We start from the raw sequence: 24,105 nt of genomic DNA on the forward strand, positions 1-24,105 counted from the left end.
ATGAAAAAATTACAGCATGACTACTAATTTTTTGTATGTTCTAACATGTACTGTTTACAATTGTCACTTACTTTGACTTTAGTTTCAACTCATCTTTTTTTTTTTAGGAATGTAATGACAAAAAGCTTAATCTGCTTTAAAAATGTTTGTTCTAAAATTAGGTGATGTCACAATCATGATGGATTATATTTGTGTTGGCTTACTTATGTTAAGACAAAGGTTTTTATTCTGCTAGCCCTATTGGATTTTGTAGAGTAGGGATCTACAAAGTGAAATTGCAATAAGCAAATAAGCAAACAATCCCTCCCCAGAAATGCACCTCTGAATCAAAAAGTTCAGTTTAAAAAAAAATATATCAGCAGGCGTTTCTTCATTTTGTGGATTTTTGTCATAAAAACCTAAGGTTATCAGCTGTCCACTTTCTAATTCCCATAATTTTGATCTTTCATAAACAGATGCACTCAATCTCAATTTCATTACAAGTGAGTTACAGACAAGTACAGAGACGATAGGACGATAGGATAAACACATACCAAAAAACACCCCAACAAACAGAAAAGAACTAGCCAGGAAGGGTCCCATACAAGGTGTCATGCTTGATTTTATAATTTATTTTCATTTCCTTCAATGAACTCTCTTTTCATGTCATTTATTACATAAAGAACCATCAATCAAATGCTAGTGAAGATGCTTTTTAGAACCTGATAGTTAGTTTCACATTGTCCACTGTTTCCTTATAAGAAGTGGGTAATCTATTTCAACACATTACTATCTCAGTTTATCCCTTACACTCCAACCAAATAGCCAGCATAATAATGTTGGCCTAATTTCTATTAATAATTTTCATTAAGTTAACCATGTTTACTTTTTCAGTCAAAGAAAAAATTAAAAAACCTGAAAACAAATTTTAGTCCCAGTGGAAGGACTGATAAGACTTCTGTACTTAATTCTGGAAAAGAAAGTATTATCCAATGATTATTTTTACAATTAAAATGTCATGTTATTAAAAATGCTGCCGTATTATGATTAATACACATCTCCTGTCGTACTTTTAAGCTTTTTCCCTTAATGAGACCTCTGTATGATTCCTTGATGGGAGCACATTGCCTTACTGTATCATATCTCCTGTCCTGACAAGACTTGGCAACTATTAATATAAACCTCAAGATAACAATGACTTATCAGCTGTCTCAAAACACGGGGAGGTGTTAATCACACTACACTGTTTCCAGACTTCATGATTTAATAAGCCATTTCCTCATGTCTGTTCTCAGATTTTCACTTCATCGACTTTCAGATGTTGCCTCAACAGAACGGTGAGAAGGGGCATCAGGGAGCATCTCACCCCTTTGCTGCTCAGGCCTCGGCACAAGGGCCAAACCTTTAGGGACGCTCTAAATTCTGCAAGCCATAGGTATAGTGCCATACATACCTGTGTGTGTATGTATGGCACAGATTTGTCACACCCCAGCTGGAGACTGATGGAGCCAGAGTGCATGTAAATGCTGTGGAGTCGTTTGCTGGTTTTGTATATATTTTGAAAGAAACAAAAGTTAAACTGTATGAGTTGGCTCTACTGCCTTTACACCTTACCTGGATTCTGCCCTAATGTTAAAATCAGGGACTCTTGGGAGATCTGAGACCACAGACACATTCCTGCCTATCTCCAGCGCCTGCCAAGCTCCTTCCATCCCTTGGTTCATCTGACATGAAGGTTCTCTTAATATAGGGAAATATGTTTTCAAATGTTGCCATGAAAACCAGGCCATTAAGCCCTAGCTATAATGATTGAATTGCTCCTTTTTGAGTAGCTATCAATGGTTTTAGGGCAATAGTATCATTATTTGAGCAAAGCAAATAACCAGGTGGACAAAGAATGATTAAAATCTCTCCCACCAGTCATTTCTTAAAATGTATATCCCATTTCTTCATTAATTCATTTTTTGTGTAGGAGATGATTCTTCCAAGCAGAGAACTTCATCGTTGGTTTGTAGCAACTATATTTGTTGTCAGTAGTTCTCAGGACTATGCTGATTGAGTTTGTGTCAGTCTCAAATAAAATACTGTCCCTGTCCTTTTGACAGAAAAAGGTTAACCCAGCTAGTCTAAAACGATTAACAAAATGGAAAATTTTGATGATTTTATATCTGTGGGCAAAGAAAAATCTTTCCAGGCACAAGTATGGGTGCTGACTCTTTATTTTGTCTTCCTAAATTTGTGACATAGAAAAAGAAGCTGCCTGATGGCATTTTAGATCTTTCAATGACATATTGGGCACAATACCAGAGGAGCATTTGGCATGACTAATGAGAAAATTCAGTGCAATAATACATGATTAATTACATCTGTGTTCAATTTTATGAAGAAATTATTTTGAAATGGGTCAGTCCTTAGGCCTTAAAATGAAACCTGCTTCCACATTAAAAAGAATATTATGATATATGATTCATGTCTTTGTAGCTTAACAAAAATGGTCAGAATTTAGGGAAGACTGATAACTGCAGGGCACACAGAATTATAACAGTCCTTTTGAAATTTCTTGCTTGTAGGAATCTTAAAAAAAGAATGAAATAATTTCACCAAAGCTATCATTATTTAATTGTGATGTTTTACAACATAGACTCCCATGGGAAGATGAAGGGTCCAATGTGTAGGGCATAGCACATATACAATCATTATATAAATAAACATTATACAATTGTTTGTATGTTACTGCTACACCTTGAAGAGTCAGTCATGGATTTATGTTTAAGTGCATTTATGTTATAAGTGCAACAGAACTATGTTTGATTCAAACAAGCTGATGAGAGAGAAGAAAAGGAGACTTTGTGAAATTAATTACCACTGGAACAGAGGCAGTTGGTAGAGTTTCATGGCAGTTAAAGAATAACTATAAATTAAAGCTGTATGACTGTAATAATATAAACCTGGCAATTACTTCAAGTATTTTGCAGCCTTCTGCCCTAGATTTGCAGATATTCTTGGGCTTAAGGCCACAGACATAACTAATTCCTTGGCACTGTAGATGGAGAATGCCATGGAAATGAAATGCAAGAAACGACCTTGTAAATATTTGTGTGTTCAAATGTCAGACCTTATTTTAACAATGTTTTTTGAAAAATGCCATATTTTTTGTTGATTTTTTTTCCTTTCTATGTACATGAAAAAAATATAAAGGTTCTTGAGAAAAAAAACCACATTAAATAAAGGGCTGCAAATATTGCCCTTTGAAGAGGCTCATGGGAGAATTACTTATGCCCTACCAAAACTGTAGTGGCCAAAAAAAATGCTTGTAGGTTCCTTATTTTCTTCTTTACAGATTTCTCATATACTTAATTCCTGAGAGTGGAATATAATCAATGAGTTGTTAAATCTTTGAAATAATCAAAAACACCTGATGTTACAAAATATGTCAGTCACCTCAGATCTAGCTGTTGGTGAATGCACACCTATAAAATTTAGATTTCAGATTGTTATCTATGGTAACAGAAAGGCTGAGCATCAGGATATTCTGGATTAGAAAAAGCAAAAGGATATTGATTGAGCTGTGTTTTTAGACTTGCTTTTGGGAGAGCTCTTTACTGTGCTCTGGGAGTGCTGTGGCAAGACACATAAAGTCTGATGCTTCTTTTCCAGCTGATGTGGGTATCCTGTATCAAGCAGGCCTTAATCCTCCTGTCTCATTAATGGAGGAAACAAAAAAAAAAGCTTACTGTTAGTAAAAATTATGGCTATTTAATCTTAGACAAATGCATTAAAACTGTTTGGATCCTAATCTGTATATTGTTTGCTAACTCTGCCCAACAGCTGAAGCACAAGCCAAGTACATTCACAGCAAAACTGTGGGCTGTGCACAATATGGTATGGATGTAAGTTGCAGGATGCTCTGGAAGGGTTGGGGTCATCTAGAGACTGTTTGCTTTATGCTGGAACTCCTCTAAAGCCAGAGCCATACACTTCATAAACTGATGTATACTCAGGGTGCTGAGCAGATTAGGTGCTGCTTTTGCCACATAACCTTGAAAGGCAATAATATTTTAGTTAAGAAATTTAAGAAGCAGTAGTAGAAGTTTTAACGGAAGCTTTTTTGGACTACTACTTAGTCCAGAGCAATAAAATATGCCAAGGTCCCTGAACACAGGGTTAAATCTCAAGAAAAAATCTGAGGCTTCTCTAACTCCTCTGCTGTATTGTTCTGCAAAATATCTGCTATTTGCTATTGCCTCTTCCATGCAAAATTATAGGCTGATTTCATCTCATACACAGTTAAATTAGGTCTGCTGTTAGCTGAAGCTGAAAATCATTGTTTGTTTGGAGATACTTTTTTTGTGGTTTCGGATTGCAATCAAATGATTTTTGGTTAGTTTGACAATTGTGTTTCTCTTCTAGAGCTGGGAAGAATCAATTTTTCACAAGGACAAATTTTTAAGATAAATCTGAAAGAAAACTACATGAAAAAAGGATAACATGAAAGATCTCCTAGTATTTCAAGTTTGCTTGGTTTATATCAGAAATAGTAATTGTGTATTTACACATCAAAATTTCATACTTCTTTTTTTAACATCTTCCTTGCTGTTCTCTGCTGTCTTAAGATTTATTCCAGTCAGATGCGCAGCTGCATGAAGAGTGGGCAACATTTCACAGAGCTTTAGAATTTCCTTTCTTGAAACAAGAGGTCTGTGTGATAGAAGTAAGATGCTGCCAAGCTGTTTGGGTGCTGACAAGTGGTTTTCTCTCCCCCTTCTCCCAGGTTTCCCTTGTCCACCTTCTGAAAACCGTGCGGCTGCTGCGGCTGCTGCGCCTCCTGCAGAAGCTGGATCGCTACTCCCAGCACAGCACAATCGTCCTCACGCTCCTCATGTCCATGTTTGCCTTGCTTGCTCACTGGATGGCCTGCATCTGGTATGTCATAGGGAAAAGGGAGATGGAGCAGAACAACCCCCTCACTTGGGACATAGGTAAGTTCTTCCTTCCCACATGGACTTATACGCCCACATGTATGTATCCATAAATATGTGTAAATATATAAAAATGCATGCATAACTCACTCAAAATTTTGCTCAATCTTATACCATTATTTAGTGCTGTTTGTAGAGAAAAGGAAGAGACTGGCAGTCTCTGAATTTCTGATCGATCTGAAGAAGAGGGTTAAAATAAAAATCAGTTGGAAAAAATAAAGATGATTTTAGATTTTAAAGAGTGATTCAAAATTGGGAAAATTCAGGATCTGTATAGGAAATGACTAGGCAGACTGCATAGACAACTACATTAGACAACTCATCCTGGTTTTGCAAATTAGGAAAATTCATCAGTCAAAACATTCCCTCAAGTGTGCAGATTATTTCTTCCTATGCATTGAAACAGATAGGCCCTGAAATGTCTTCAAGTAAAAAACTTCCTTGGAAATTACTGTTTAGAGGATCTGCAGGCTTAGATTTTTCAGAGCCATGTTTATCAATGTTTATCATGTTTATCAATGGGATGCTCAGTTTTTGTCCAATCTTTAGTTTCTATCCCAGCCTTCATTGTGATCTGCGTGTTCTGCATCAACTCTTCAGCTTTTAAGCTTTTCATTTTTTGCAATGAAACATCTTCCATAAACAAAGTTTATCTAAAGGCAAAACAGCTCCCCAAGAGAAAAAACATTTGGTGTGGGGAAAATAATGCAAACATCTGTGACCAAAAGCTCAGTGATATGCATTCAAACTGCAGATTGCCTATTTTTATCTCCTTTTTGGAGATTCTTTGGTTTTTCTTACCCCCATTATCATCTGTCTAAATATGACTTAATTATGATAAATATGAGGGAAAAAATAACAATCATATAAAAGTTCTTAACCTCAAAGAAGTGAAGATGCTGGGTCAGGAAGAGAAAAAGAAGAAAGCTCAGGAAATATGTGTTTCTAGTTTTTCAGTATGTTACTTAAAGACTTGTGGAGTCTTCTTATTCTTCTAAGTGGATTGTTGATTCGTCTTTTCATTTGTAAACCAGGTCTGTGACCTGTAGCTGAACCCCTTATAGAGAGTAAACTTCTGACAGAAAAGACTGCAGCTCTAGGGGAGAATATACAAAGAAAACCCACTGTGCAAAAATTGGTCAAATACTGCAAACAGAGAAACAAATCCAGATAATAATAATAATGATAATAATGTCTCTGTGGTGAGAAGCAGCTCTGAAGGCACTTTGTCAGCTTATGTAGGCCACAAACAATACCTGCTTTCAAAGCATTCATTCCAGTCCAAATGATGATGGTGGGCTGCATCCTTGCTCCCTGGGTAGGGCTGCTGGCCGTGCTCCCCGTGCTCCCTTTTCCCTGAGGCAAGGCCGCGTTCAGAAAACACTCCTCATGGGGCTCTTGGCATTTATTACTATGAAAACATTAACCTTCACCCATCAGCTTTGTGCTTTCTTGGGCAAGAGCAGTAATAACCAAATGTCCCAACAGCCTCACTAGAACCAATCCCAGTTCAACTGGAACAGAGACATTTCCCAGAAGTCCCATTTGTGTCTCGGTGCAGGGATTGTATCTGGGTTATCACAAACTGATCATCCTCCAGTGGGCTTCCCAGGCTGGAATTGCTCCTTAACAGCCCCTCACCACCAACTTACCTCAACCTGTGGCAATCAGGGACATTCCCTGGACAGCTGTAGGCAGTGCATTTCCGCTTTGAGTGGGCCAAAGCACTTAGTGGTGCATGCTCTCAGACTTTCACCTTCTACATGGAAAAAAGGCTTTTCTTGAGCTTACAGATAGGTAGGCATTCTTCTAGGGTTTTTCTTTCCTACAGGTATGAGTTTGCATTTTTGCCTGGATGACTGTTCCACCACCTTCGTGGTGGTGGATGGTCTCTAAAATATTTAGATGCTATAAATTTATAATAAAAATGATACTGCAATGACTCTTGTAATGCTCCTACAGATATTAGTTCTAGAGCTAAGTTAAATAATTTACAGCTTTGGGGACTTGTTTGGATTTTTTTGTTTGTTTGGTGGAGTTTTTTAAAAATGAAATGGTTTTAAAATGTTAAAGGCTTAAAATGTTAAAATATTAGATACTGGTTGAAAGAAAAGAGCTGAGAAAATTCCAGATATCTGTCATGAAGCAGTTGTTTTGCAAGGACCACTCCAGCACTGACAAAATTTCTGGTTAAGCTTATGTGTCACATATATGAGCAAAAAATTTATATTATGTTATTTTTTCAATCAATACAAATTCTACTGCTCTCCACATGCAAACTACTTGCTGATGCAACACAATGAAATTAGGTCTTGGTCCTCTGTGTACCTTTTGCTATTCTGATGATTATATGTAGCCAACCTTTCTTTTTGTCATTTAAGAAAACTTCAAATGACAAGTTCACTACACCTCATAGCATCCACACTGGGGATAATTTGAAGGGAGAATAGTAGTTGTAATTTAGAGTATGAGTGATTAAGCAAAGTAAAATGAGGTCTGGAAATCATAATAAATCATAAGCAAATAATGCACACAGGAGAAATCTTGCTTGGAGTATAATTAAGGTAGTATTACTGTAAGGCACTGAGGATATTCTGTTCTCCTAAAGGAAGACCTCAACTGAAAAAATTGTGCTGTTTTGAAGAGCATGTAAAAGAGGTTTCTTACTGCAGGCAAAGCAGTAGAATATGATCCTTACTCTTGTACTTCAAGGTTTTAATTTTTTAACTTTTAATTTCTATATTCCAGAACTGGAGACTCAAGCTGCCATCAATGCATCATATCCAGAGCTTATTTCAGCCTTTGAGAGGCTTTCTAATGGCAAACATTAAAAAATACCATACAAAAATTATAATTCCAAATTCATTTTTTTAATTAAAGGAAATATGTCTCTTCCTTGGAAATTCTATTTTTTATTCTTCACTGGAATGTCTCAGGTGATGTCCACTTGAAAACAGTATGGCACCATGAGTATGGATGCTGCAATGTATGGAATAGCTGAAATATAGGGATGGGTTTGTTCTAAGAAAGGAAAATCATGTCTGGAATGAAAAGAAGATTAATTTGCTTTTTATGTTTGCTGCTATTTTTTGGGGGGTAGAGGCAGTGGGAGAAAAAAGTTATTAGCTTTTACTTACTTCATTTAGTGTTTCCTCAGACAACCTGTAGCACAGATTTCAAGACTGAGGTTTGCTAACATTAAAGCAAACATTTTAAAGCTGCAGTACTGTTAACACAATACTTCGAACCTTGCTGTGCCATCAGATATGCACCATGGCCCAGATCTAGCAGCATTTGCTTCGTGTATCTGTTTCTCTAGCTAATTTAAACAACTGTGGTGCTTAGTTTGCATTTGAATTGGGGCAGTGGGAGTGATAACATTGTTCCTATGAAAATACCCAGAATAGAAAATGGCATTTGCTTTGTTCTTCCTGGACCTAATCGTAAGCCTTTATTTCACTTTTTGTCCTTATTCAGGCAACATTCCCATGGCAAACAATTTAAAAACATAGTTACATTCACAAATTTAGCCACGTGGTTGTACAGTGAGAAAGGTGAAATGTCTGGGTCTATTACTGATGAACTGTCCTGACAAGGGGGCATTGGGACATAGTGTTGAAAACTGGATCTCTTCTTAGCTCTCGTATTGCTATTTAGCTGATTACATTATTTGGAAGATATACACCATGGGCACTGCTTTTAGATGCTGGATCAATAAGTTCTCCCATCTTAGGAAAGAGTTGTTCCATGTGCAGCATTTTAAATGTAATGTCTGATAAAGCCACAACTCCTGGACATATAATTCCCATCCATTGGAGACTGTGGTACTGTTCTTGTCCTGCTTTTCCCTTTCGGCATTTTCAGGTCCCTCTCTGTTGCATTTCACCTTGTTCCCCTCATTTGTTTTCACTGGTGAAACAGATGTCTCAGGGGACATGGCATGATCCCCACCAACCTGTAAAAAAATAAATTTTCTGTTAGCTGATACTGAGCAGAGGCTAGACTGTGTTTAGGTTCCTGGCTGATACTAACAATCCAGTTCCACTGGTTCCCATTTCTATAGTTTAATTGGCATCAGATTTAGGCATGGGTTCTTTATTTGCTGATTGCTTTTTTGTATTAATATATGCTGAGCTATACACTATACACTTTAAAGATCTTATTAAACATGAGAAAATTATTTTTCTACCTGACTCTAGAGGAAACAGAAAATATTGAAAATATTTCCTGTTGCTGAAGGCATTCATTCTGTGAGAACCATGTGAGCTGTTGAAACCCAGCTATCTTGAGTGTAGCAAGGAGATTAGGAGAGGGCCAAGAGTCAGGATGCTGGCTGCCTTAGATAATCAAAACTGTCAAGTATAATTTGTGCTACTGTCTCAAAAAACATTCCTTCCTATCCAGCAGAAATTTAGCTGCAACTTTTTATTATTCCGACAGTAACACAACATTCTGGCTATGGATGGGATTGTTATCAATGCAAAATACAGTAAAAAAAATAACCTGTGTTTTTTATAATTAATAAATGTTTTCTTTGGAATAAGCTTTAAAATCAGTCCTGTAAAGGGCATTGTTCTTCAGCTGTTTAAATCTTTATTTCAGTTGAATACCTCAATTTTCATCCCAGGTTTTTACTCATTTTATATTCGTTTTTTAATGTACAGCACTTTTGAAAACAAGAACTCAATTGTGCTTGTACCACATACGCTGCAGTATAAAACTTCCCACACACACTTTGTTTATCACACGCTTGCAGTCAAGAGCCTTTAAAAGGACTTGGATGCTGACTCCCAGTGAACACTCACAATTAGCTATCAGTGGCAAGGTGCAGGAAAAGGTGCTCAGTACCTGAATAGTGCCAGTAGGAAAGGCTGAAAATAAGACTGTGCCTTCAGGGTTTTTCAGTCAGGTGTTATGTGTCCCACGTTGGTCTGAAGTGAACAGCCTTAATTCAAAATACTACCTTCCCCACTGAGTTCTTCAGTAAATTTAGATGGAGGGACAAGGTGACTGAAAGATCTCCATGTGGTGTAGATAGGAGAGAATCTCCAAGTATCTTAAACATCTAAAGATTGTGATGCTTCTGGCCCAATGCAGAAGTTGGCTGAAATGGATTTTCCAAAATGCAGGTGTCCTACATCCTAGATGCAAACTTTAGGTTAAAACCTTGAGTTCAGGTTTCTAAATTCTGCCCAAGTCCTTTGTGGTCCACAGGTAGCTTTGCTCTTGTCAGAATTTTGTAATTCCAGCATCAAGCTGGGATATCCATTAAGAGAGATATTTACCTGTAATTCTCTTGAGTTTCAACAGCCTGGGAAGTTTTAGTGCCAGGAAGCTTTTCCCTAGTTTATGCTAAGAAACCAGAGGCAGCTGGTTTTAGTTTTCACAAGGTTCTGAGCAATTTTACCAGGAATTCTGAAGGTACAGATTTAAGCTTATCCTTCACAATAGATACTTGTGGCATTGGTGTATTTATTCAGGTTAAAACTCAGGCTATCCTCTTTTCAGAAGAAAGATTATTTTGAGGTATGTATGCATCTGCGAGTTCTTCCACAAATATTGTATGTCAGTGAACTAACAAGTTCCTGGTGTTCTTAGACCCAGCATAGCCCTTAGGTAAATAGCAGTAGAAATCATATGGGAAAAATCAGTGCCATTTTTTCCATTATCAATCAATTCAATATGTAATTTTTCAAAGCAATAATTAACTTTTAACTCCTGCTGTTTTCATATTATAGTAAGTCTCAGAATGTACTGCAGAAGCAGGTAAATATGAAGGTATTTTTGCAAAGCAAAATTACTTAAATGGATAGATGTGACAGAAGACTTGGTGTGAAAGTTGAGAAAGAGGTGGTGTTTATTTTTCCTTTTTTATATATGAATTATCTTCACTATTAATGATCTTAGATCATTCCAGCTTTGTCCCTGTACAACATTTCCTTCTGCTAAAAGATTAAAAACTTGGGCTTGAATGTGACATGAGCACGTTTTACTAAATCTAAGCATTCTTTAAAAACATTTTAAAAATATGAAAAATAATGGTATTTTTTAAAATGTGTGATTACCAGTCTGCTTTTGAACCCTTTGAGACTCATGTTTGCAACACATTCTTAGCAACGTTAGTGGCCAGAAATTTAGTTCCAAAAAAAATAAATGAAAACTGAGATTTTGTGTGATCACAAATCTCCAGGTAATGGGGCTGTCAGGAAAATCAGCTAACAGAAGCCACATGATAAAAGTGTAGTAGCTAAGGAATGAAGAGAGTTTGGACTCAGATGATGGGAATGTTTGGGGCATGCAGGTACGTGTACCTACTTCTGCATTCCAGACCGACCTTCTGGAGCTTGAGCCTGGACCTACATCAAAACATCTTCCAGTAATTTCAACAAATGCTCAGCTTGTGAAGAGCTGGTTCTAATGATCTCCAAGTGGAGCCTTGGGGAAGGCTGCAGCTGGCCCCTGCTCCTGAGCTGTCTGGCAGATGGCGAGGCCCAGCACAGGTGCCCAGAATGCCCTGGTCTGCCTTAGTGGGAACATCAGTTCCGTTTGTTTTGTGGCGCTGTAGGAACTTAGTGAATTCTCCTCACTGCCAGAAAGAGTGCTTGTAAATTTCCAAGGATCTCAGCCAAGAGAACTGTGTTCTGCTCTAAAATATTGGTCTGGTTTCAGTGCTCCAAACACACATCCATCAGGTTAGAAGTGACACGTGTAGATTTATGAATCCTTGTGCAGAACAAGAAAGAACATCATGCTGACTACACTGCACAGCACTGCACAGATATTATAGTGTATAAAATATTATAGTGCAAGCTCGTTCCCCAGCAGTGATCAATTGTTCACTTCAGTCTGTCATCTCTCTACCTGAATGTTTGACTTTTAATTTCTTTTCCAATCTGCTTCAATTATGGATTTTCTTCATTTTTAGTCATTAGTGATAACAGAACCTATTCCTCTAGAACTATGGTCCTTTCTGGTTTTGAAGTTGCATCTTTAAGAAAAAGAGTTTTAAAATATATATTTATGTCATGCATGAGTGCTGGTATCTTCAATTTAGTAAAATCAATTTTAATGCTCTCTTGACCTGGGGTACCTGTATTGAAGGTTCATTGTTGTGTGAAATAGAAATATCTGTATAATACTCACTTGTTTAGTTTTTTGGTGGTTTTTTCTAGGAAGCAGGGCTGAAAATTCACTACTAATTAATATTTGAAGGAAATGGTTGATGGTTACCACTCTTGTGAAGTATTTGGAGTATCAATATCTGAGAGACTCAGCCAACTAGTTTGGGTGATTTCTTGCAGTGTTATAGAAAATAATTAGCCCCTGGAGTGTAATGCAGAAATAGTAATAAGAATAAAGTACACAACCAAAACAAGAAGATCACTTTGAAGCTATGAAACTTTTCAAAGTACTCATCGTACAAATGACTACAAACAGTACTTATTACATTGCACATACTTTGAAAAAGACAAGGATATACCAAAATTCTGAAGCAGTACATAGTGATGAAACACTCTAAAGCAGTTCAAACAGAAAATTTTAATCCCAGGAGAATATCTAACATTGGAATGCTTTTAAATAATTTTATTGCTGTTTTTAATCCTTAAAAGTTTTAGTCCTCTGTGAAAGTAATGCTTTTATTGTACACGCAATGCGTAAATTTTCCATTAATTCTTTGAGGTTCACAATATCTAGCCTAGAACAAATATAAATAAAATCATTAAAATCATGAAGAAATTAGAATTAATGTACTATGTCTTTCAACACAACCAAAAAAATCTTTATTTAAAATCTGCTGGGTATCTTATCTGATTGGTGAAAATAATTTTTTATGTAAAATACTATATATGAGGCCAGATTTGGAGCATCTTGTGGTGTGAAATATTGATGAAAGAAAAGTTTTTCTTTTTTCCCTGATTGGGCTAGACTTTTGAATAAGGCAGAAATGCGAGAAAGTTCATCTGGCTTTTGAAGAAATCCTATTTGCAGATAAACACGGCTATTCATTATTTTTGCACAATAAAAGCAGAGGCACATAGTATTTTCAGTCAGTTAGATTGAACACAGAGAAATTTAACTGCTGCAAGGGAGTTTCATGTGCAAAACTGTAATCACCAGAACATATGTGGGAAGTATGTGTGGAAACCTGTCTGCACATGATAAAGACCTACACTTACAAATTAAGGTTTTATAAATTTATATTTTAAAATATTCATAGAAATTAAGTTTGTGGAAATTTTTCATTTTCTATTTCTAAACTCAAACCAGTGTGTTTGAGGTGCAGGTGTGTGAAACTAAAATATCATTCATTGAGCTGAACTGAAGCATTCCCTTTGCATTTAGATTAACATCAATTTGTATTTTAGCTGCTCTGGGCCTTAGTAAGTCTTCCCTGCTGTTCTTTCCTATAGGCTTAGTTCCTTGATTAAACTGTATTTTCCTTTACACACCGTACTTTGCCTTCTGATTGAACCATTTTGAGCAATCACCAAATAGCTGGGGACTGAGCTAGCCTATTGGATTTGTAGCCCAGAAAATAGCAGGCATGAAAGTAGCTTATTAAATGGAGTGTGAATTTTTTGCATCATTATTAATACATTTCCAAGATTTTGTAACTAATAAAAAAAATTTTGGACAGTTTTAAAGTCAAAGGTAAAAATCTGGCATGCAGATGAAGCCCCCTGAGATTTGACAAAGTGTCCTGCTGCATTGAACTACAAATTACCTGGGTATCATTTATTAATTCTACAAAGCAGTTTTCATCGCAGTGGAAAAGCTGTATCTGGACCAATTTCTGCAACCATTGCAGAAATTCTCAGTGCCACATGTAGGGGAAAAATCTGCCTAGTGAACACCCCAGAAGAGAGGGTGGTCCCAACAGGTAAAATAACACCAAGATCTTTCCACATGGCTTCTGTAATGGGAACACCAGAGAGTATAATTATTGCAAGTTGAAAATATTGTGCATAGAAGCTCTGTTCAATCAATTTGAAGTTACATCAGAGTCTTTAACCCTTAACTGTACTTGGAACTGTAGATCTCTTGGCTGCAGAGAACCTCTGGGGTTTATTTAAACCAGTTAGATAGTTGAACCAGGACCATCACAGGCAGTAAATCAGGTCAAACACAGCTTGCTCCATCCAAGTCCTGAAAACCTTGACTGGGTACCTTGTACTAGGGTTACACTACCCTCCTCTGAGAGCTCTGTACAATTTGCTAAAGCATTAGTGTCTCACACATTGGTGTTATAGGAAGTTCTGTTAGAACTTGGAAATTCCTACTTCTGTTTTAAAGCTCATGGCTTGGCTGTTCAAACTGTAACTTTTCAATCTAGTTGAAACCCACAAAGCCTTTGCTATGTATTTTGAAATCTTTCCATCAGCTACTTCAATAGGTGATTGGACTGCCCTTCAGCCCCATCACATAAGTAGAGATCCTAGGGTGCTAGAAAACCATGTTGCATTCCAAAGACATCCCATTAAGAAGAAAATAGCTTTTCTTTTCTCTTCTTTTGTAGCACATGCCTTAAATTTTTAATGTAGAGATGTCCTTTGCATATATTCCTATTTTCTATTTATTTATCATTTTTTCTCTGCCCTTTACCAAAGCAGGTGCTTGATAAAAGAAGGGTTTGCTGCTGCCAGAATAGAAAATCATTTCTGTACAGAAATGAAGAAATTATTCAAGAGTCTTTCCAGTCTCCCTTCCATTTTCCTATACCCTGTAAAATATTTCTGTTCCTTTTGTCCTTTCAGGTGACAGTGCTTAAAGTTACCTAGTACTTACATTCAGTCAAAGAAGCCAATGTGAAGCTGTGAGAATATGTCAATGAATTTTGCAGCATGTAAAGTTTTTCACAAGACACATTCTGTAAAAGTAATTATACCTAATTATTTTAAATTGTTTTTCATTGTCAGCTCTAAGAGAGCTGGAGATAAAAATGCTAATGCTTAGGATTCCCTTATGTCACACACTTCAAAAAGACCTGCATGTGTGCAGACACAGATGTATTATTTCAGAACTGCAGCAGCTTTAAAAATGTAGCGTACTTTTCCATTAAGACACCACCTTTCTTCTTTACTTTTTACTCTTTCTTTACATCAAGCCCTTATTACACTGCAAATTCATGGGGGTTTTTTGTTATCTTTAACTATAATCCAGAGTAACAGATCCCCTGTTGTTGATCTCCTCCTCACAAAAGCCAGATATGTTTGGATCTAAACTTCCTTGATTCAAGTGGCACATAATTTAAAAAAAGAATTGAAAAATGTTGCTTATGTTCTAGAATCAAGGAATAAAAAAAACACAAGACAAAGCAAGAGCAAATAAAGTGCTAATACCATTTATCATAGGGCTGCCTGTCAGAGGCAGGTCCCTGTTCAAGACAGTGGCTCCTTAGATAAGAACACAAAGGGGAATGTTTAGACAATGCTGTAAAATCTATGGAGCAAGCAAGGAGAGGATTGCAGCGAGGGTTAGCACACTTAGCTGTTATCTAACCCGCGTGGATGTCAGCGATAAAGCAGACAAGGAGAAATGGATGTCAGGTAGGCTGCAGCTCTCTGTGCTGACCCAAACTAAACTCCATACTGTCATTATTATCTCCTGTGTGATCATGTGCAGGCCATTCAGATGGAAATTAGTATGGTTTTATTGCAATTCTGCAATTAACCTTTCCTTTGCACTTAGACCTACAGAAGGAAACAGTTTCTGTGCTGAGGCTTCTGCCCCTGTTTTGCCAAATTGGGAGACTGCATTTGAACAGGTAGTAGGTGCTGAGGGTTGGCTTGATTTCTGTGGGAAAGATGGCAGGAGAGGGGAAGGTACCACCTGCCAGGGACCACTTCTTGCATTACTCTGATTTAAAAAGCAGAGTCTGGAAGTAAACAGCTCTACTCTTGCAGACTGCTGACAGTTAGACAGAATGAAAATATAAGATATGTGCAGAAAATTACACTGATTTTCTAAAAAATATAGTCTTCTTGATATCTTGCTCTTGCAAATAAACAATACTTTTTTTAACAAAGATTTTAAGATGGTGATTTCCACTGTCACTGCTTCCATGAGAATTTATTTGCAGATTCTGAGTCAGAACTTTAATATATTAACTCTTAGGACTGAGAAATAGTCATAAGAACTGAAAGACTTTATTTTGTATTTCTCTGATGGTGAGACCTGAGCAGTGAGAACAGCAGGGTAGAGGTGAGATTAATTTACCAACTATGCCATACTGCACACACTTAGACAAAAAACTTTGGTAACAACTTTAAAACTTACATTCTCCAAGTCTGTGTCGTGTGGGAGATTTTGGCATATTTGAAAATAGGTATTTCATTTTAAAATTATCTCTATTGCTTGTGGAGGAGAGTTCTTATTCCTTTAAAAAGATACAAATAGCCTGCCTGTAGTAGCTCAAAACCTTTCTGGCATGATTTGGACTCCAAACACATAGAGCTGCAAAACAGGTTTCTAACTCTTTAGCTGACACCATTAAAAAAAAAATCCTCATTACCATCAATATTATTGCAGGAACACCTGGGGTGCTACTTATGGGTCAAGGCCCTCTTGTCTCCATTGCTGAATTAACACAGAATAAAAAGGCTGCTCTTGCCCAAGAGGATATTACAGCCTAAATATAAGATCAGAAAAGCTCTAACAGATGGATACAGACTGATGGAGCACAGGGAAGCAAAGAGGGCATAGATGGACGTGCTCTTTGCACTGAATGGATGACCAGCACAAATGTGTCTAATTCCAAACTTAGCTGCAAGGCATTTAATAGCCTGGAAAAAGACAGTAACAGCCAGATTGCCTAAGGAGCAGTAATGTTAAGTACTGGAACTCTTTCTGCAGTGACACTGTGTGCATTTCCTTTAAGAATATGATATTCACATAATTTACATACTTCTGAAAATGGCCTTACAATTTTATTTCTCAAATTACCTATTTAGGTAATTTACCTACATTTAGATTTGCATGATTTACCTGTGGTCTAAAAATTAAATTACCATAATACTATTTTACCAAAAAATGTGGTTAATTTACTTATGCTGCTATGTTTTTTAGTGTAAGAACCCTAGGAAAACATACTGGGGAGAACAAAGCAAGATAATTTTCAAAAAATGGAAAAGTGGGTTTTTTTCACTCCAAATATGTTAATAGCATTGGAGCTGTTTGTAAACTATTTATAGTAAAAAAATAAAAATTTTAATCAAAAATAGTTAGCTATATTAAGTGCTTTGCATGTATTGCCTTCTACTATTGCAGAAAGTTGATATTGAAAATTTCCCCATCTTGTCCTGTCTTTGGACCCGTGGTCCAAAGGTCTTTTCCAATCTAGTTGATTCTGTGATTCAGTGGTGTGGGGAAGAGAGAGTAAACAGCTGACTTGCAAAAGCAAGAGGGATTTAAACCTCCCACATTTTCAAACACAGTCATCTAACAAATTACTGTTGAGAAGAGCTGTACTAGCTTATCACAGATTACAGTTTCAAGAACATTCCTTTTCTAAATGACTCTTTGACAAATGAGGCTGAAGGAAGTTATGACCTAGTTCTGCAGGAATGCAGGTGCACTGACCATGCACACTGGAGCTTCTTTGCAACAGTAAGTCTAAATGTTAAGAGAACTGTCATAAAATATCAAGAGGAATGTGTTCCTTTCAGGTCTGCTGAGTCAGCTCTTAAAATCCTTATACATAGCTCTTATAGGTAATATAGACAGGTCACTCTACCTTGGAATAAATGTATCTCTGCTGTAAGGTGAATCTTTATTACATTAAACTGTGAGAATGGTACAGAGGTGTATTGGAGTCTTCCTCATAAATGTGAGGAGCAGCTCTGTCTGATTTCTTTAGCCACCCACAGAATACCAGCTGCATGTCCCAGAGATGCAATCTGCAGCCTTGTGAGGCAGCAAGGCAGCAATGCAGTGTAGGGCTGAGGGGGACAACTCACCCAGAGCCTTATGGAGGTGATAACCTCTGTGTTCCTGCAGAGCTTTTGCTGGCTGTTTGGAGACTGTCTTGAAGCTCTGCCCAGAGGGATATCTCCTCCCAGTACCCCTCCTTTCTTTCTTCTCTCACCAGAATAAACTCTACTTGTAGGCATGAAATAAATTCCCTGGAAAGATAATATTTTGCCACATGGTGGAGAAGAAATGTAAACAGCTAATTCACATAAGTTGTCTATCAAAGAAGCATCTAGGGCTCTGACTGGGAAACTTTGTCTGGGCTCTTCCTCAGGGATTTCTGACAGTAGGAGAAAAAATAAAAGTGCAGAACTTTATTTTGCAGACAAAAGAAGATAGGACATCATCTAGAAATTTTAAGATTTAGTGCCTCAAATATAGTTAGATTCTTTCTAGAAATGTGCAGGGCATGAAATGTGGGAAGCTGTTGGTAATTCATGTGGACTGTGTTTTGTAGAGTGTTTATGTAGCATTTTGCACTAGATGGAAGATATTCCAAACTCCAGATTGTTCTAACTCATTGTTAACTAAATATTTTAAAATATAGCTTTCCAACATTGTTTTCTAATAAAATGCTATCATTGTAAATATTTAATATCAGGCCTTTTGTTGTACTATTTTTAAGCCACGAATATGCCCAGGATTGATCAACCAGAGCCTTTTTGCATTACAAATCTTATGGTGCCTTCACTGGGGTGGATTGCAAGCTTCCCATAGGAGGTACCTCTCCTTGCACTTATGGCTTCCCAAAACAGAAATTTAAATTGTTTAACAGACCACACCTTAATAATGACAAGAAATTACTTCCTACAAGGAAGTTTTGTGCATATGCTGAAGGTGGCATCAATTTTACCATGAGAAAAGAGAAATGCTACTTTTTTGTTCTAAGTAGTGATACTTGCAACTCAGAGTTGAATTTTATCAGATAATTAAAGCCTAATTTTCAGGTTTTCAGCACTTCTGTGGGCTCAGCTGTGTTTTTCTTGTTACAAGGAACATTGTAATTAGATCTTAGATATTTTTTTCCTTTTTTGATTCCTTGATTGTGCTCCTCTTCCTACTGAAACTGATTAGTTCATTGAGTATTTATTTCATCATGGAAGTTTCATTTTCAGGGAAAACAATGGGTCAATATCTTGTTATGACTTTGTCAAGTTAGATGAGTTGAAGCTCAGCAAAGTGTATTTTTTTTAATGCTACCTTCTAAGTGCACATTCAAGTAGAAATACACAAGCCAATTTATTTACAAAGAATATTCGTTATTCTTATAAAAGAATTCACCTTTCAACTCAAATTAACTTTTGGTACACCTGACAGAGGTTAAGCTTGTATGTAAAAATGCTCTAACACAGCAAGGATTTCACATTTATCTTGGAAAGCTCTATGGGTTATGAAAGTATTTAAGAAATCTGTCTCAATATATGTCCTTAGTAAATACCTTCCCTAAGGATCTTGGGGATGATACAGTGTCCTCCAGATTATTGCACCTGCAAAGAGTAAGGCAGGCATTCAAAAGGAACCAGATATGAAGGTATTCATGTCACCCACCTGCCTTTGACTGCAGAAGTTTGTGTATCTTGAATGTCCAAGCCTCATGAGCAATACAGGAACCTTTAATATTTATCATTGTTTTTCTCTTCTGACTGCATTACGTCCAAATTCAAACTTTCCCTGGATGATGTTACAGATGCTCAAAAACCAGTGATAAAATTCCCAAAATCTGGCAGAAGATTACAATTTCACTTGATATATGCTCAAACCCTGATTTTTTTAATTTCATCCATTAAAAAAAAAATTAAAAAGAAAAAGTAGATGCGAGAGTCTGAATTGTCAGCTTTATTAGGAGTGTGTTTGTGCCTTGGATTTTGGCTCATGACCATCTCTCTCTTCATGTGCTAATTTGGGAAGAGATATAATAAAAATCCTATCCAGTTTCTCTGCAATGGAAATCAAATGGCATATTTATTGAATCTATCCATTCCAAGTGTTCACCTGAATTCTAATATGACAAGGATCCTCAGAGTTGCTACTGGTGGATCTGTAGTTTTGCAGAGATGTTTCATCGTAGTTTGTTTTTGGGACTGATGTGGCTTTGAAATTCTCAGCTATTTTACATGTAATTTTAAAATATTCCATTTTTGTAGTTTTTATTGTTTGCAGCAAGCTCCCCAAAAATATGCTGTTAATATTTTCATAGGGATGTTTAAGTGACATATATATATAGAACTTACATGAAAGATGACTCGATTTTTGTTTATGGATTAGACTTTAAAGAGGTGACCATATGAGATCTGAAGCATGAAATCTTATAAAATATCCTCTCCCCTCTGAAGATTTTATCTGCTGAATAGAAAGAGGCATGGAGCACTAGATGCAAAAGGAGTTATTTTTCTCCTCTTCGATTACATATTAAAGGGTGTTTTGAGGTGTTTGCTTTTTTCTTCTTGTTGTCTGCGATGTGCACATGCATCAAGTAAATGTATATAGACTTCCATATATGTCTGTGGAAAATCTTGTGTAGTTTCCATCAAAGTAATATCCACATGTCTCACATTCTGGCACTTAAAAATCTGCTCAGCCAGAGGTTAAGTATAATCTGCTTGTATAAATTTAACATAGCCCTTCATTACCTGAGTTAGCTGATGCAATAAATTCACCAGAAATCTGCCAGGGATTATGACCTTAACATAGAAAAATGGGAGAAAATACTGAAATAGACATAAACTAGATTTAAAAGTATACAGATAATGGGTTTCAAAGGTAAGAGAAAGACAATGCTATGATGTGTGGAGGGCAGACACCCCTGCCTTGCATTGATCCAAAGCACTAATCCCCATCCTTGCTGCACACATGGCAGCTCCAAGTCAGCACAGCTGGTGTCTGGGCTCTGCTCCCGGGGTCACACAGGGCAGCCTTGAGAGCACCTCTTCCACAAGAACTTCATTCACAGGCAGTAGAAATAAAATTATGTTTCATATAGGCCCAGTTAAACCTGTTTCTTTTTTATGCCATGGCAAAAATTTCCTTCCACAACATTTGAATACTGCAGTAGGTGTTCCTTTACTTCTGTAACACTACCAGTCTCATCCATAGCCATGTTATGTCTTTCTAGTTTGAGGAAAAAATCATTAAATTCATCATAATAAAGACCACGCTCTGATAAGGACCATATTTTTCAAAGCTAAAATAAGAGGTATTTAGAATAAATTATTTTGAGACTTACTTTGACATTTTTAAGCAGTCTCGGTACTTGAGAAATATGTTATTGTCTTTATCATATTTGTTTTCTTTCTCATTTTAGGTGTCCATTCTTTCCAGGAAAGTGTGTAAGCAGAATAAAGATCAAGGGAACTAGATTAATGCTAATTGTTCCTGATAGTCCTGCAGCCATTATAATTATGTCTGTTATATTAATATCAAAAGCACTCTAGTTTAAATTTCATGCGTTGTTAATTAACTTTTACTTATCTTGAATACCAGCTAATTTTCTTAAAATATAATCCTCTTGGCCAGAGCTGTTCCTTTGTACCCTGTACTTGTTGACATATCATATAGACGTACTTCTGATTTCTTCTTACACAGACAAGGCTTATTTATTGTCTTCATTTTGAAAGGAGCATAAATTCATGTCCTGTGTTTTACTAGTGTGCAATTCTGCCCATTTAAGCACAGCTGGAGCTGTGTTTTCAAACTCTCAGAGCCTGCAACTCTGTCACATTTTCAGGACTGTGTCTTGTTTGGTGGGGTTTTTTGCGGGGGGAGGGAAGGGGAAAAGTTTCTAAGGGGGGTACTTTTTTTCCTAATTTGTGTGAAAGAAAATCCTGATTCCTGTTCCTTTATTGACCCAATCCAGTAAGAACTGGCACATCTCTGTCCATCCAGAAGCCGTGGTATGATGCTCTTTTCATCTCTGGGGTTCTTTAATCCTAAAACCATCTGCTGTGGTACTGGGAGCCTCCCCTAACATGACAGGAAAAGCTCCACTATAAATCAAACCTGTAAACAGATGATCAGGTTTTGTGACAATGAAAGAGTTACTGCAATATTCCACAGGGTGAAATAGTAGGAATGGTGTTGTTTGGTCTATTAATAGTCTGGGGAAAAACCACAAATGTTTTAGCAGGGAAAAACTGCACGTGTCAGAAAAATTTTGGCCAGACAGAGATAAAAAATTTTGAAGCTCTTGTGAAGAATCTGGGTAATCGCCATGAGAACAGAGGCAATGATTATTCAATAATTTAGTCATACACACAAGAAGTAAAATGATTTCATCTTATACACCTTTAGATTCTGAATGTGTTATATCAGTCAGCAACATCTAGAGAGTAATTGTGCAAAATTCTTTGGAAGAAATCTTAAAAATGAAGCTACTGTTTTAATGTCTAATGAGTGATAATTAGGGTTTGATATGGTAAAATGTATTCATTATGCTGTTCTAAAAGATCTCATCTGAAATACAATATTAGCTCTGGCCTCCCCTCTTCAAATGAACTTTAGCTATGATACATTCTGAGGAAACCATACAGACAGTTGAGGGAGGTGATTTGGACATCTAAAATCACAGAAACTGTAATCCCATGTGCTTTTACCTAAAAAGAAGGAAATTCACCTACTTGGTCTCTCTTCATAACTGTTCTGCCTTAAGGTTTATTTTGTGGAGGTTAATACAAAGAAATATAGAGATGGATACCACTGAGAATCTTGGTTCATTGAGATCAACAGAAACTTGGACCATTTTTCCCCATTTAAAATGGAAATATGAGATGTTTATTTGCAGATCAGAGGGTGCTGCTAAGTGATGAAAGGGTGATGTACTTTGCTGTGCTAAACTACAGCTCTAGATCTGAAATTTGGAGCTATCAGCAGTGATCAGGGACAACTGCAGTAGGAACCAGCACAGGCTACACTGTGATTTTCATTTAAAAATGCATTCCAGTGATGAAGGATCTAATTTTCTTGTACAGTTTTTATCTTCTCCTTAATAGCACTAAACTCTTCACTGCAACACACATTAGTAGTCATAGGATAGTGACTTCTGTATTAAAACTTAAAATCTTTTAATGTCAGAAGGCTGCATATGCTACAGTTCAGGACATTTTTCTATTATTTCTTTTCAGTTGAGTCAGAAAAATAAAACAGCCTCAGACACACTCCTTAAATATAATCCCCACTAAATGCAATCCACAATGTCCTTCAGTTAATTCCAGCATTTCTCACTACCTTTTGTCTTTGTCTACTATTAGCTTAGTATTGCTTATTGTCTCTCCTCACTAACATGAAAGGGCCAGGTATTGTCTCGCCCTGAATGAGGTTGAAATATTGTTTAGACATCAAAAAATGTGGTTGTGTGAGAGCAGATAGGCTTTTCTACCTTCATATTTCCCATAGGAATACTTGAAATCCCTAAATTTGATGTGGAATCATAGCTGAGAGAAGCTTGGCCTTTGTCTCATACTTTTCTCTTTCAGCATCATCACTGCTATTGCTTTCAGACATTCAGGGATGCTTTCAGAGGCACTTCTTATCCACACCTTTTTACTCTTCTTTACACTGTAGTGCAGAATAAACCACAGACCTGGGGCTTTTTTTAAACTGGAAAAGAAAATGTTGCTCTTGTTTTTAAAATAAGTACTATAGTTAATTCATGCATTAGAAAATGGAACTAATTTCTAAGTTTTTTAAGTACCAGACAGTATTTTGGTATGTTAAGTGTCTGGCATAAAAGGAAAAATCTAAGTAGTAGTATAGAATGAAGCTCCAAATTATAGGGAGTATTGTACATACCCAAGGCAGAGAAAGCACCAAGCCAGGAGAAGGACTGATTTTCTGGATGTCTAGTAAATGAAATAATGTGATTTACATCCAGTTAAAAAGTATGTCATCTATGGAGTTTTAAAAGCTTTTTTTAGGCTTCTGCTGATACTTGAGCACTTCCCAGATATAAGTAAATGAAACTCAATACAGATTCTTACAGCAATTTTCAAAGTAGCCTAATGGAGCTAGATATCCAATTCCTATTGACTTTTCCAATGGGACTTGATTACTTAAGTGCTCTTTTTCTCTTTGAAAGGCCTTCCTCTTAATTATGCTAATTGGTGCTTTAAAATGTTTTCAAAGTCAGAGAGCTGTGCCTAGACAATGCTAATTCTGAACCAGACACGATTCATAATGCTAGATT

General features: G+C 36.7%; 1 protein-coding gene across 1 annotated transcript in view; it reads left to right on the top strand.

Moving 5' to 3' along the window:
- KCNH8 (potassium voltage-gated channel subfamily H member 8) overlaps positions 1–24,105 on the top strand; it is a 176,965-nt gene that overhangs the window by 103,669 nt on the left and 49,191 nt on the right. The window contains exon 7 of the mRNA XM_054273643.1: positions 4,751–4,958. Within this exon, the coding sequence (XP_054129618.1) occupies positions 4,751–4,958 (208 nt within the window). The remainder of the gene's footprint in view (positions 1–4,750; positions 4,959–24,105) is intronic.

Source organism: Melozone crissalis, unplaced genomic scaffold (assembly GCF_028551555.1).
Source record: "Melozone crissalis strain CALT ecotype California unplaced genomic scaffold, PUWL_Pcris_2 ptg000016l_1, whole genome shotgun sequence".
In the NCBI taxonomy this organism is placed as follows: domain Eukaryota; kingdom Metazoa; phylum Chordata; class Aves; order Passeriformes; family Passerellidae; genus Melozone; species Melozone crissalis.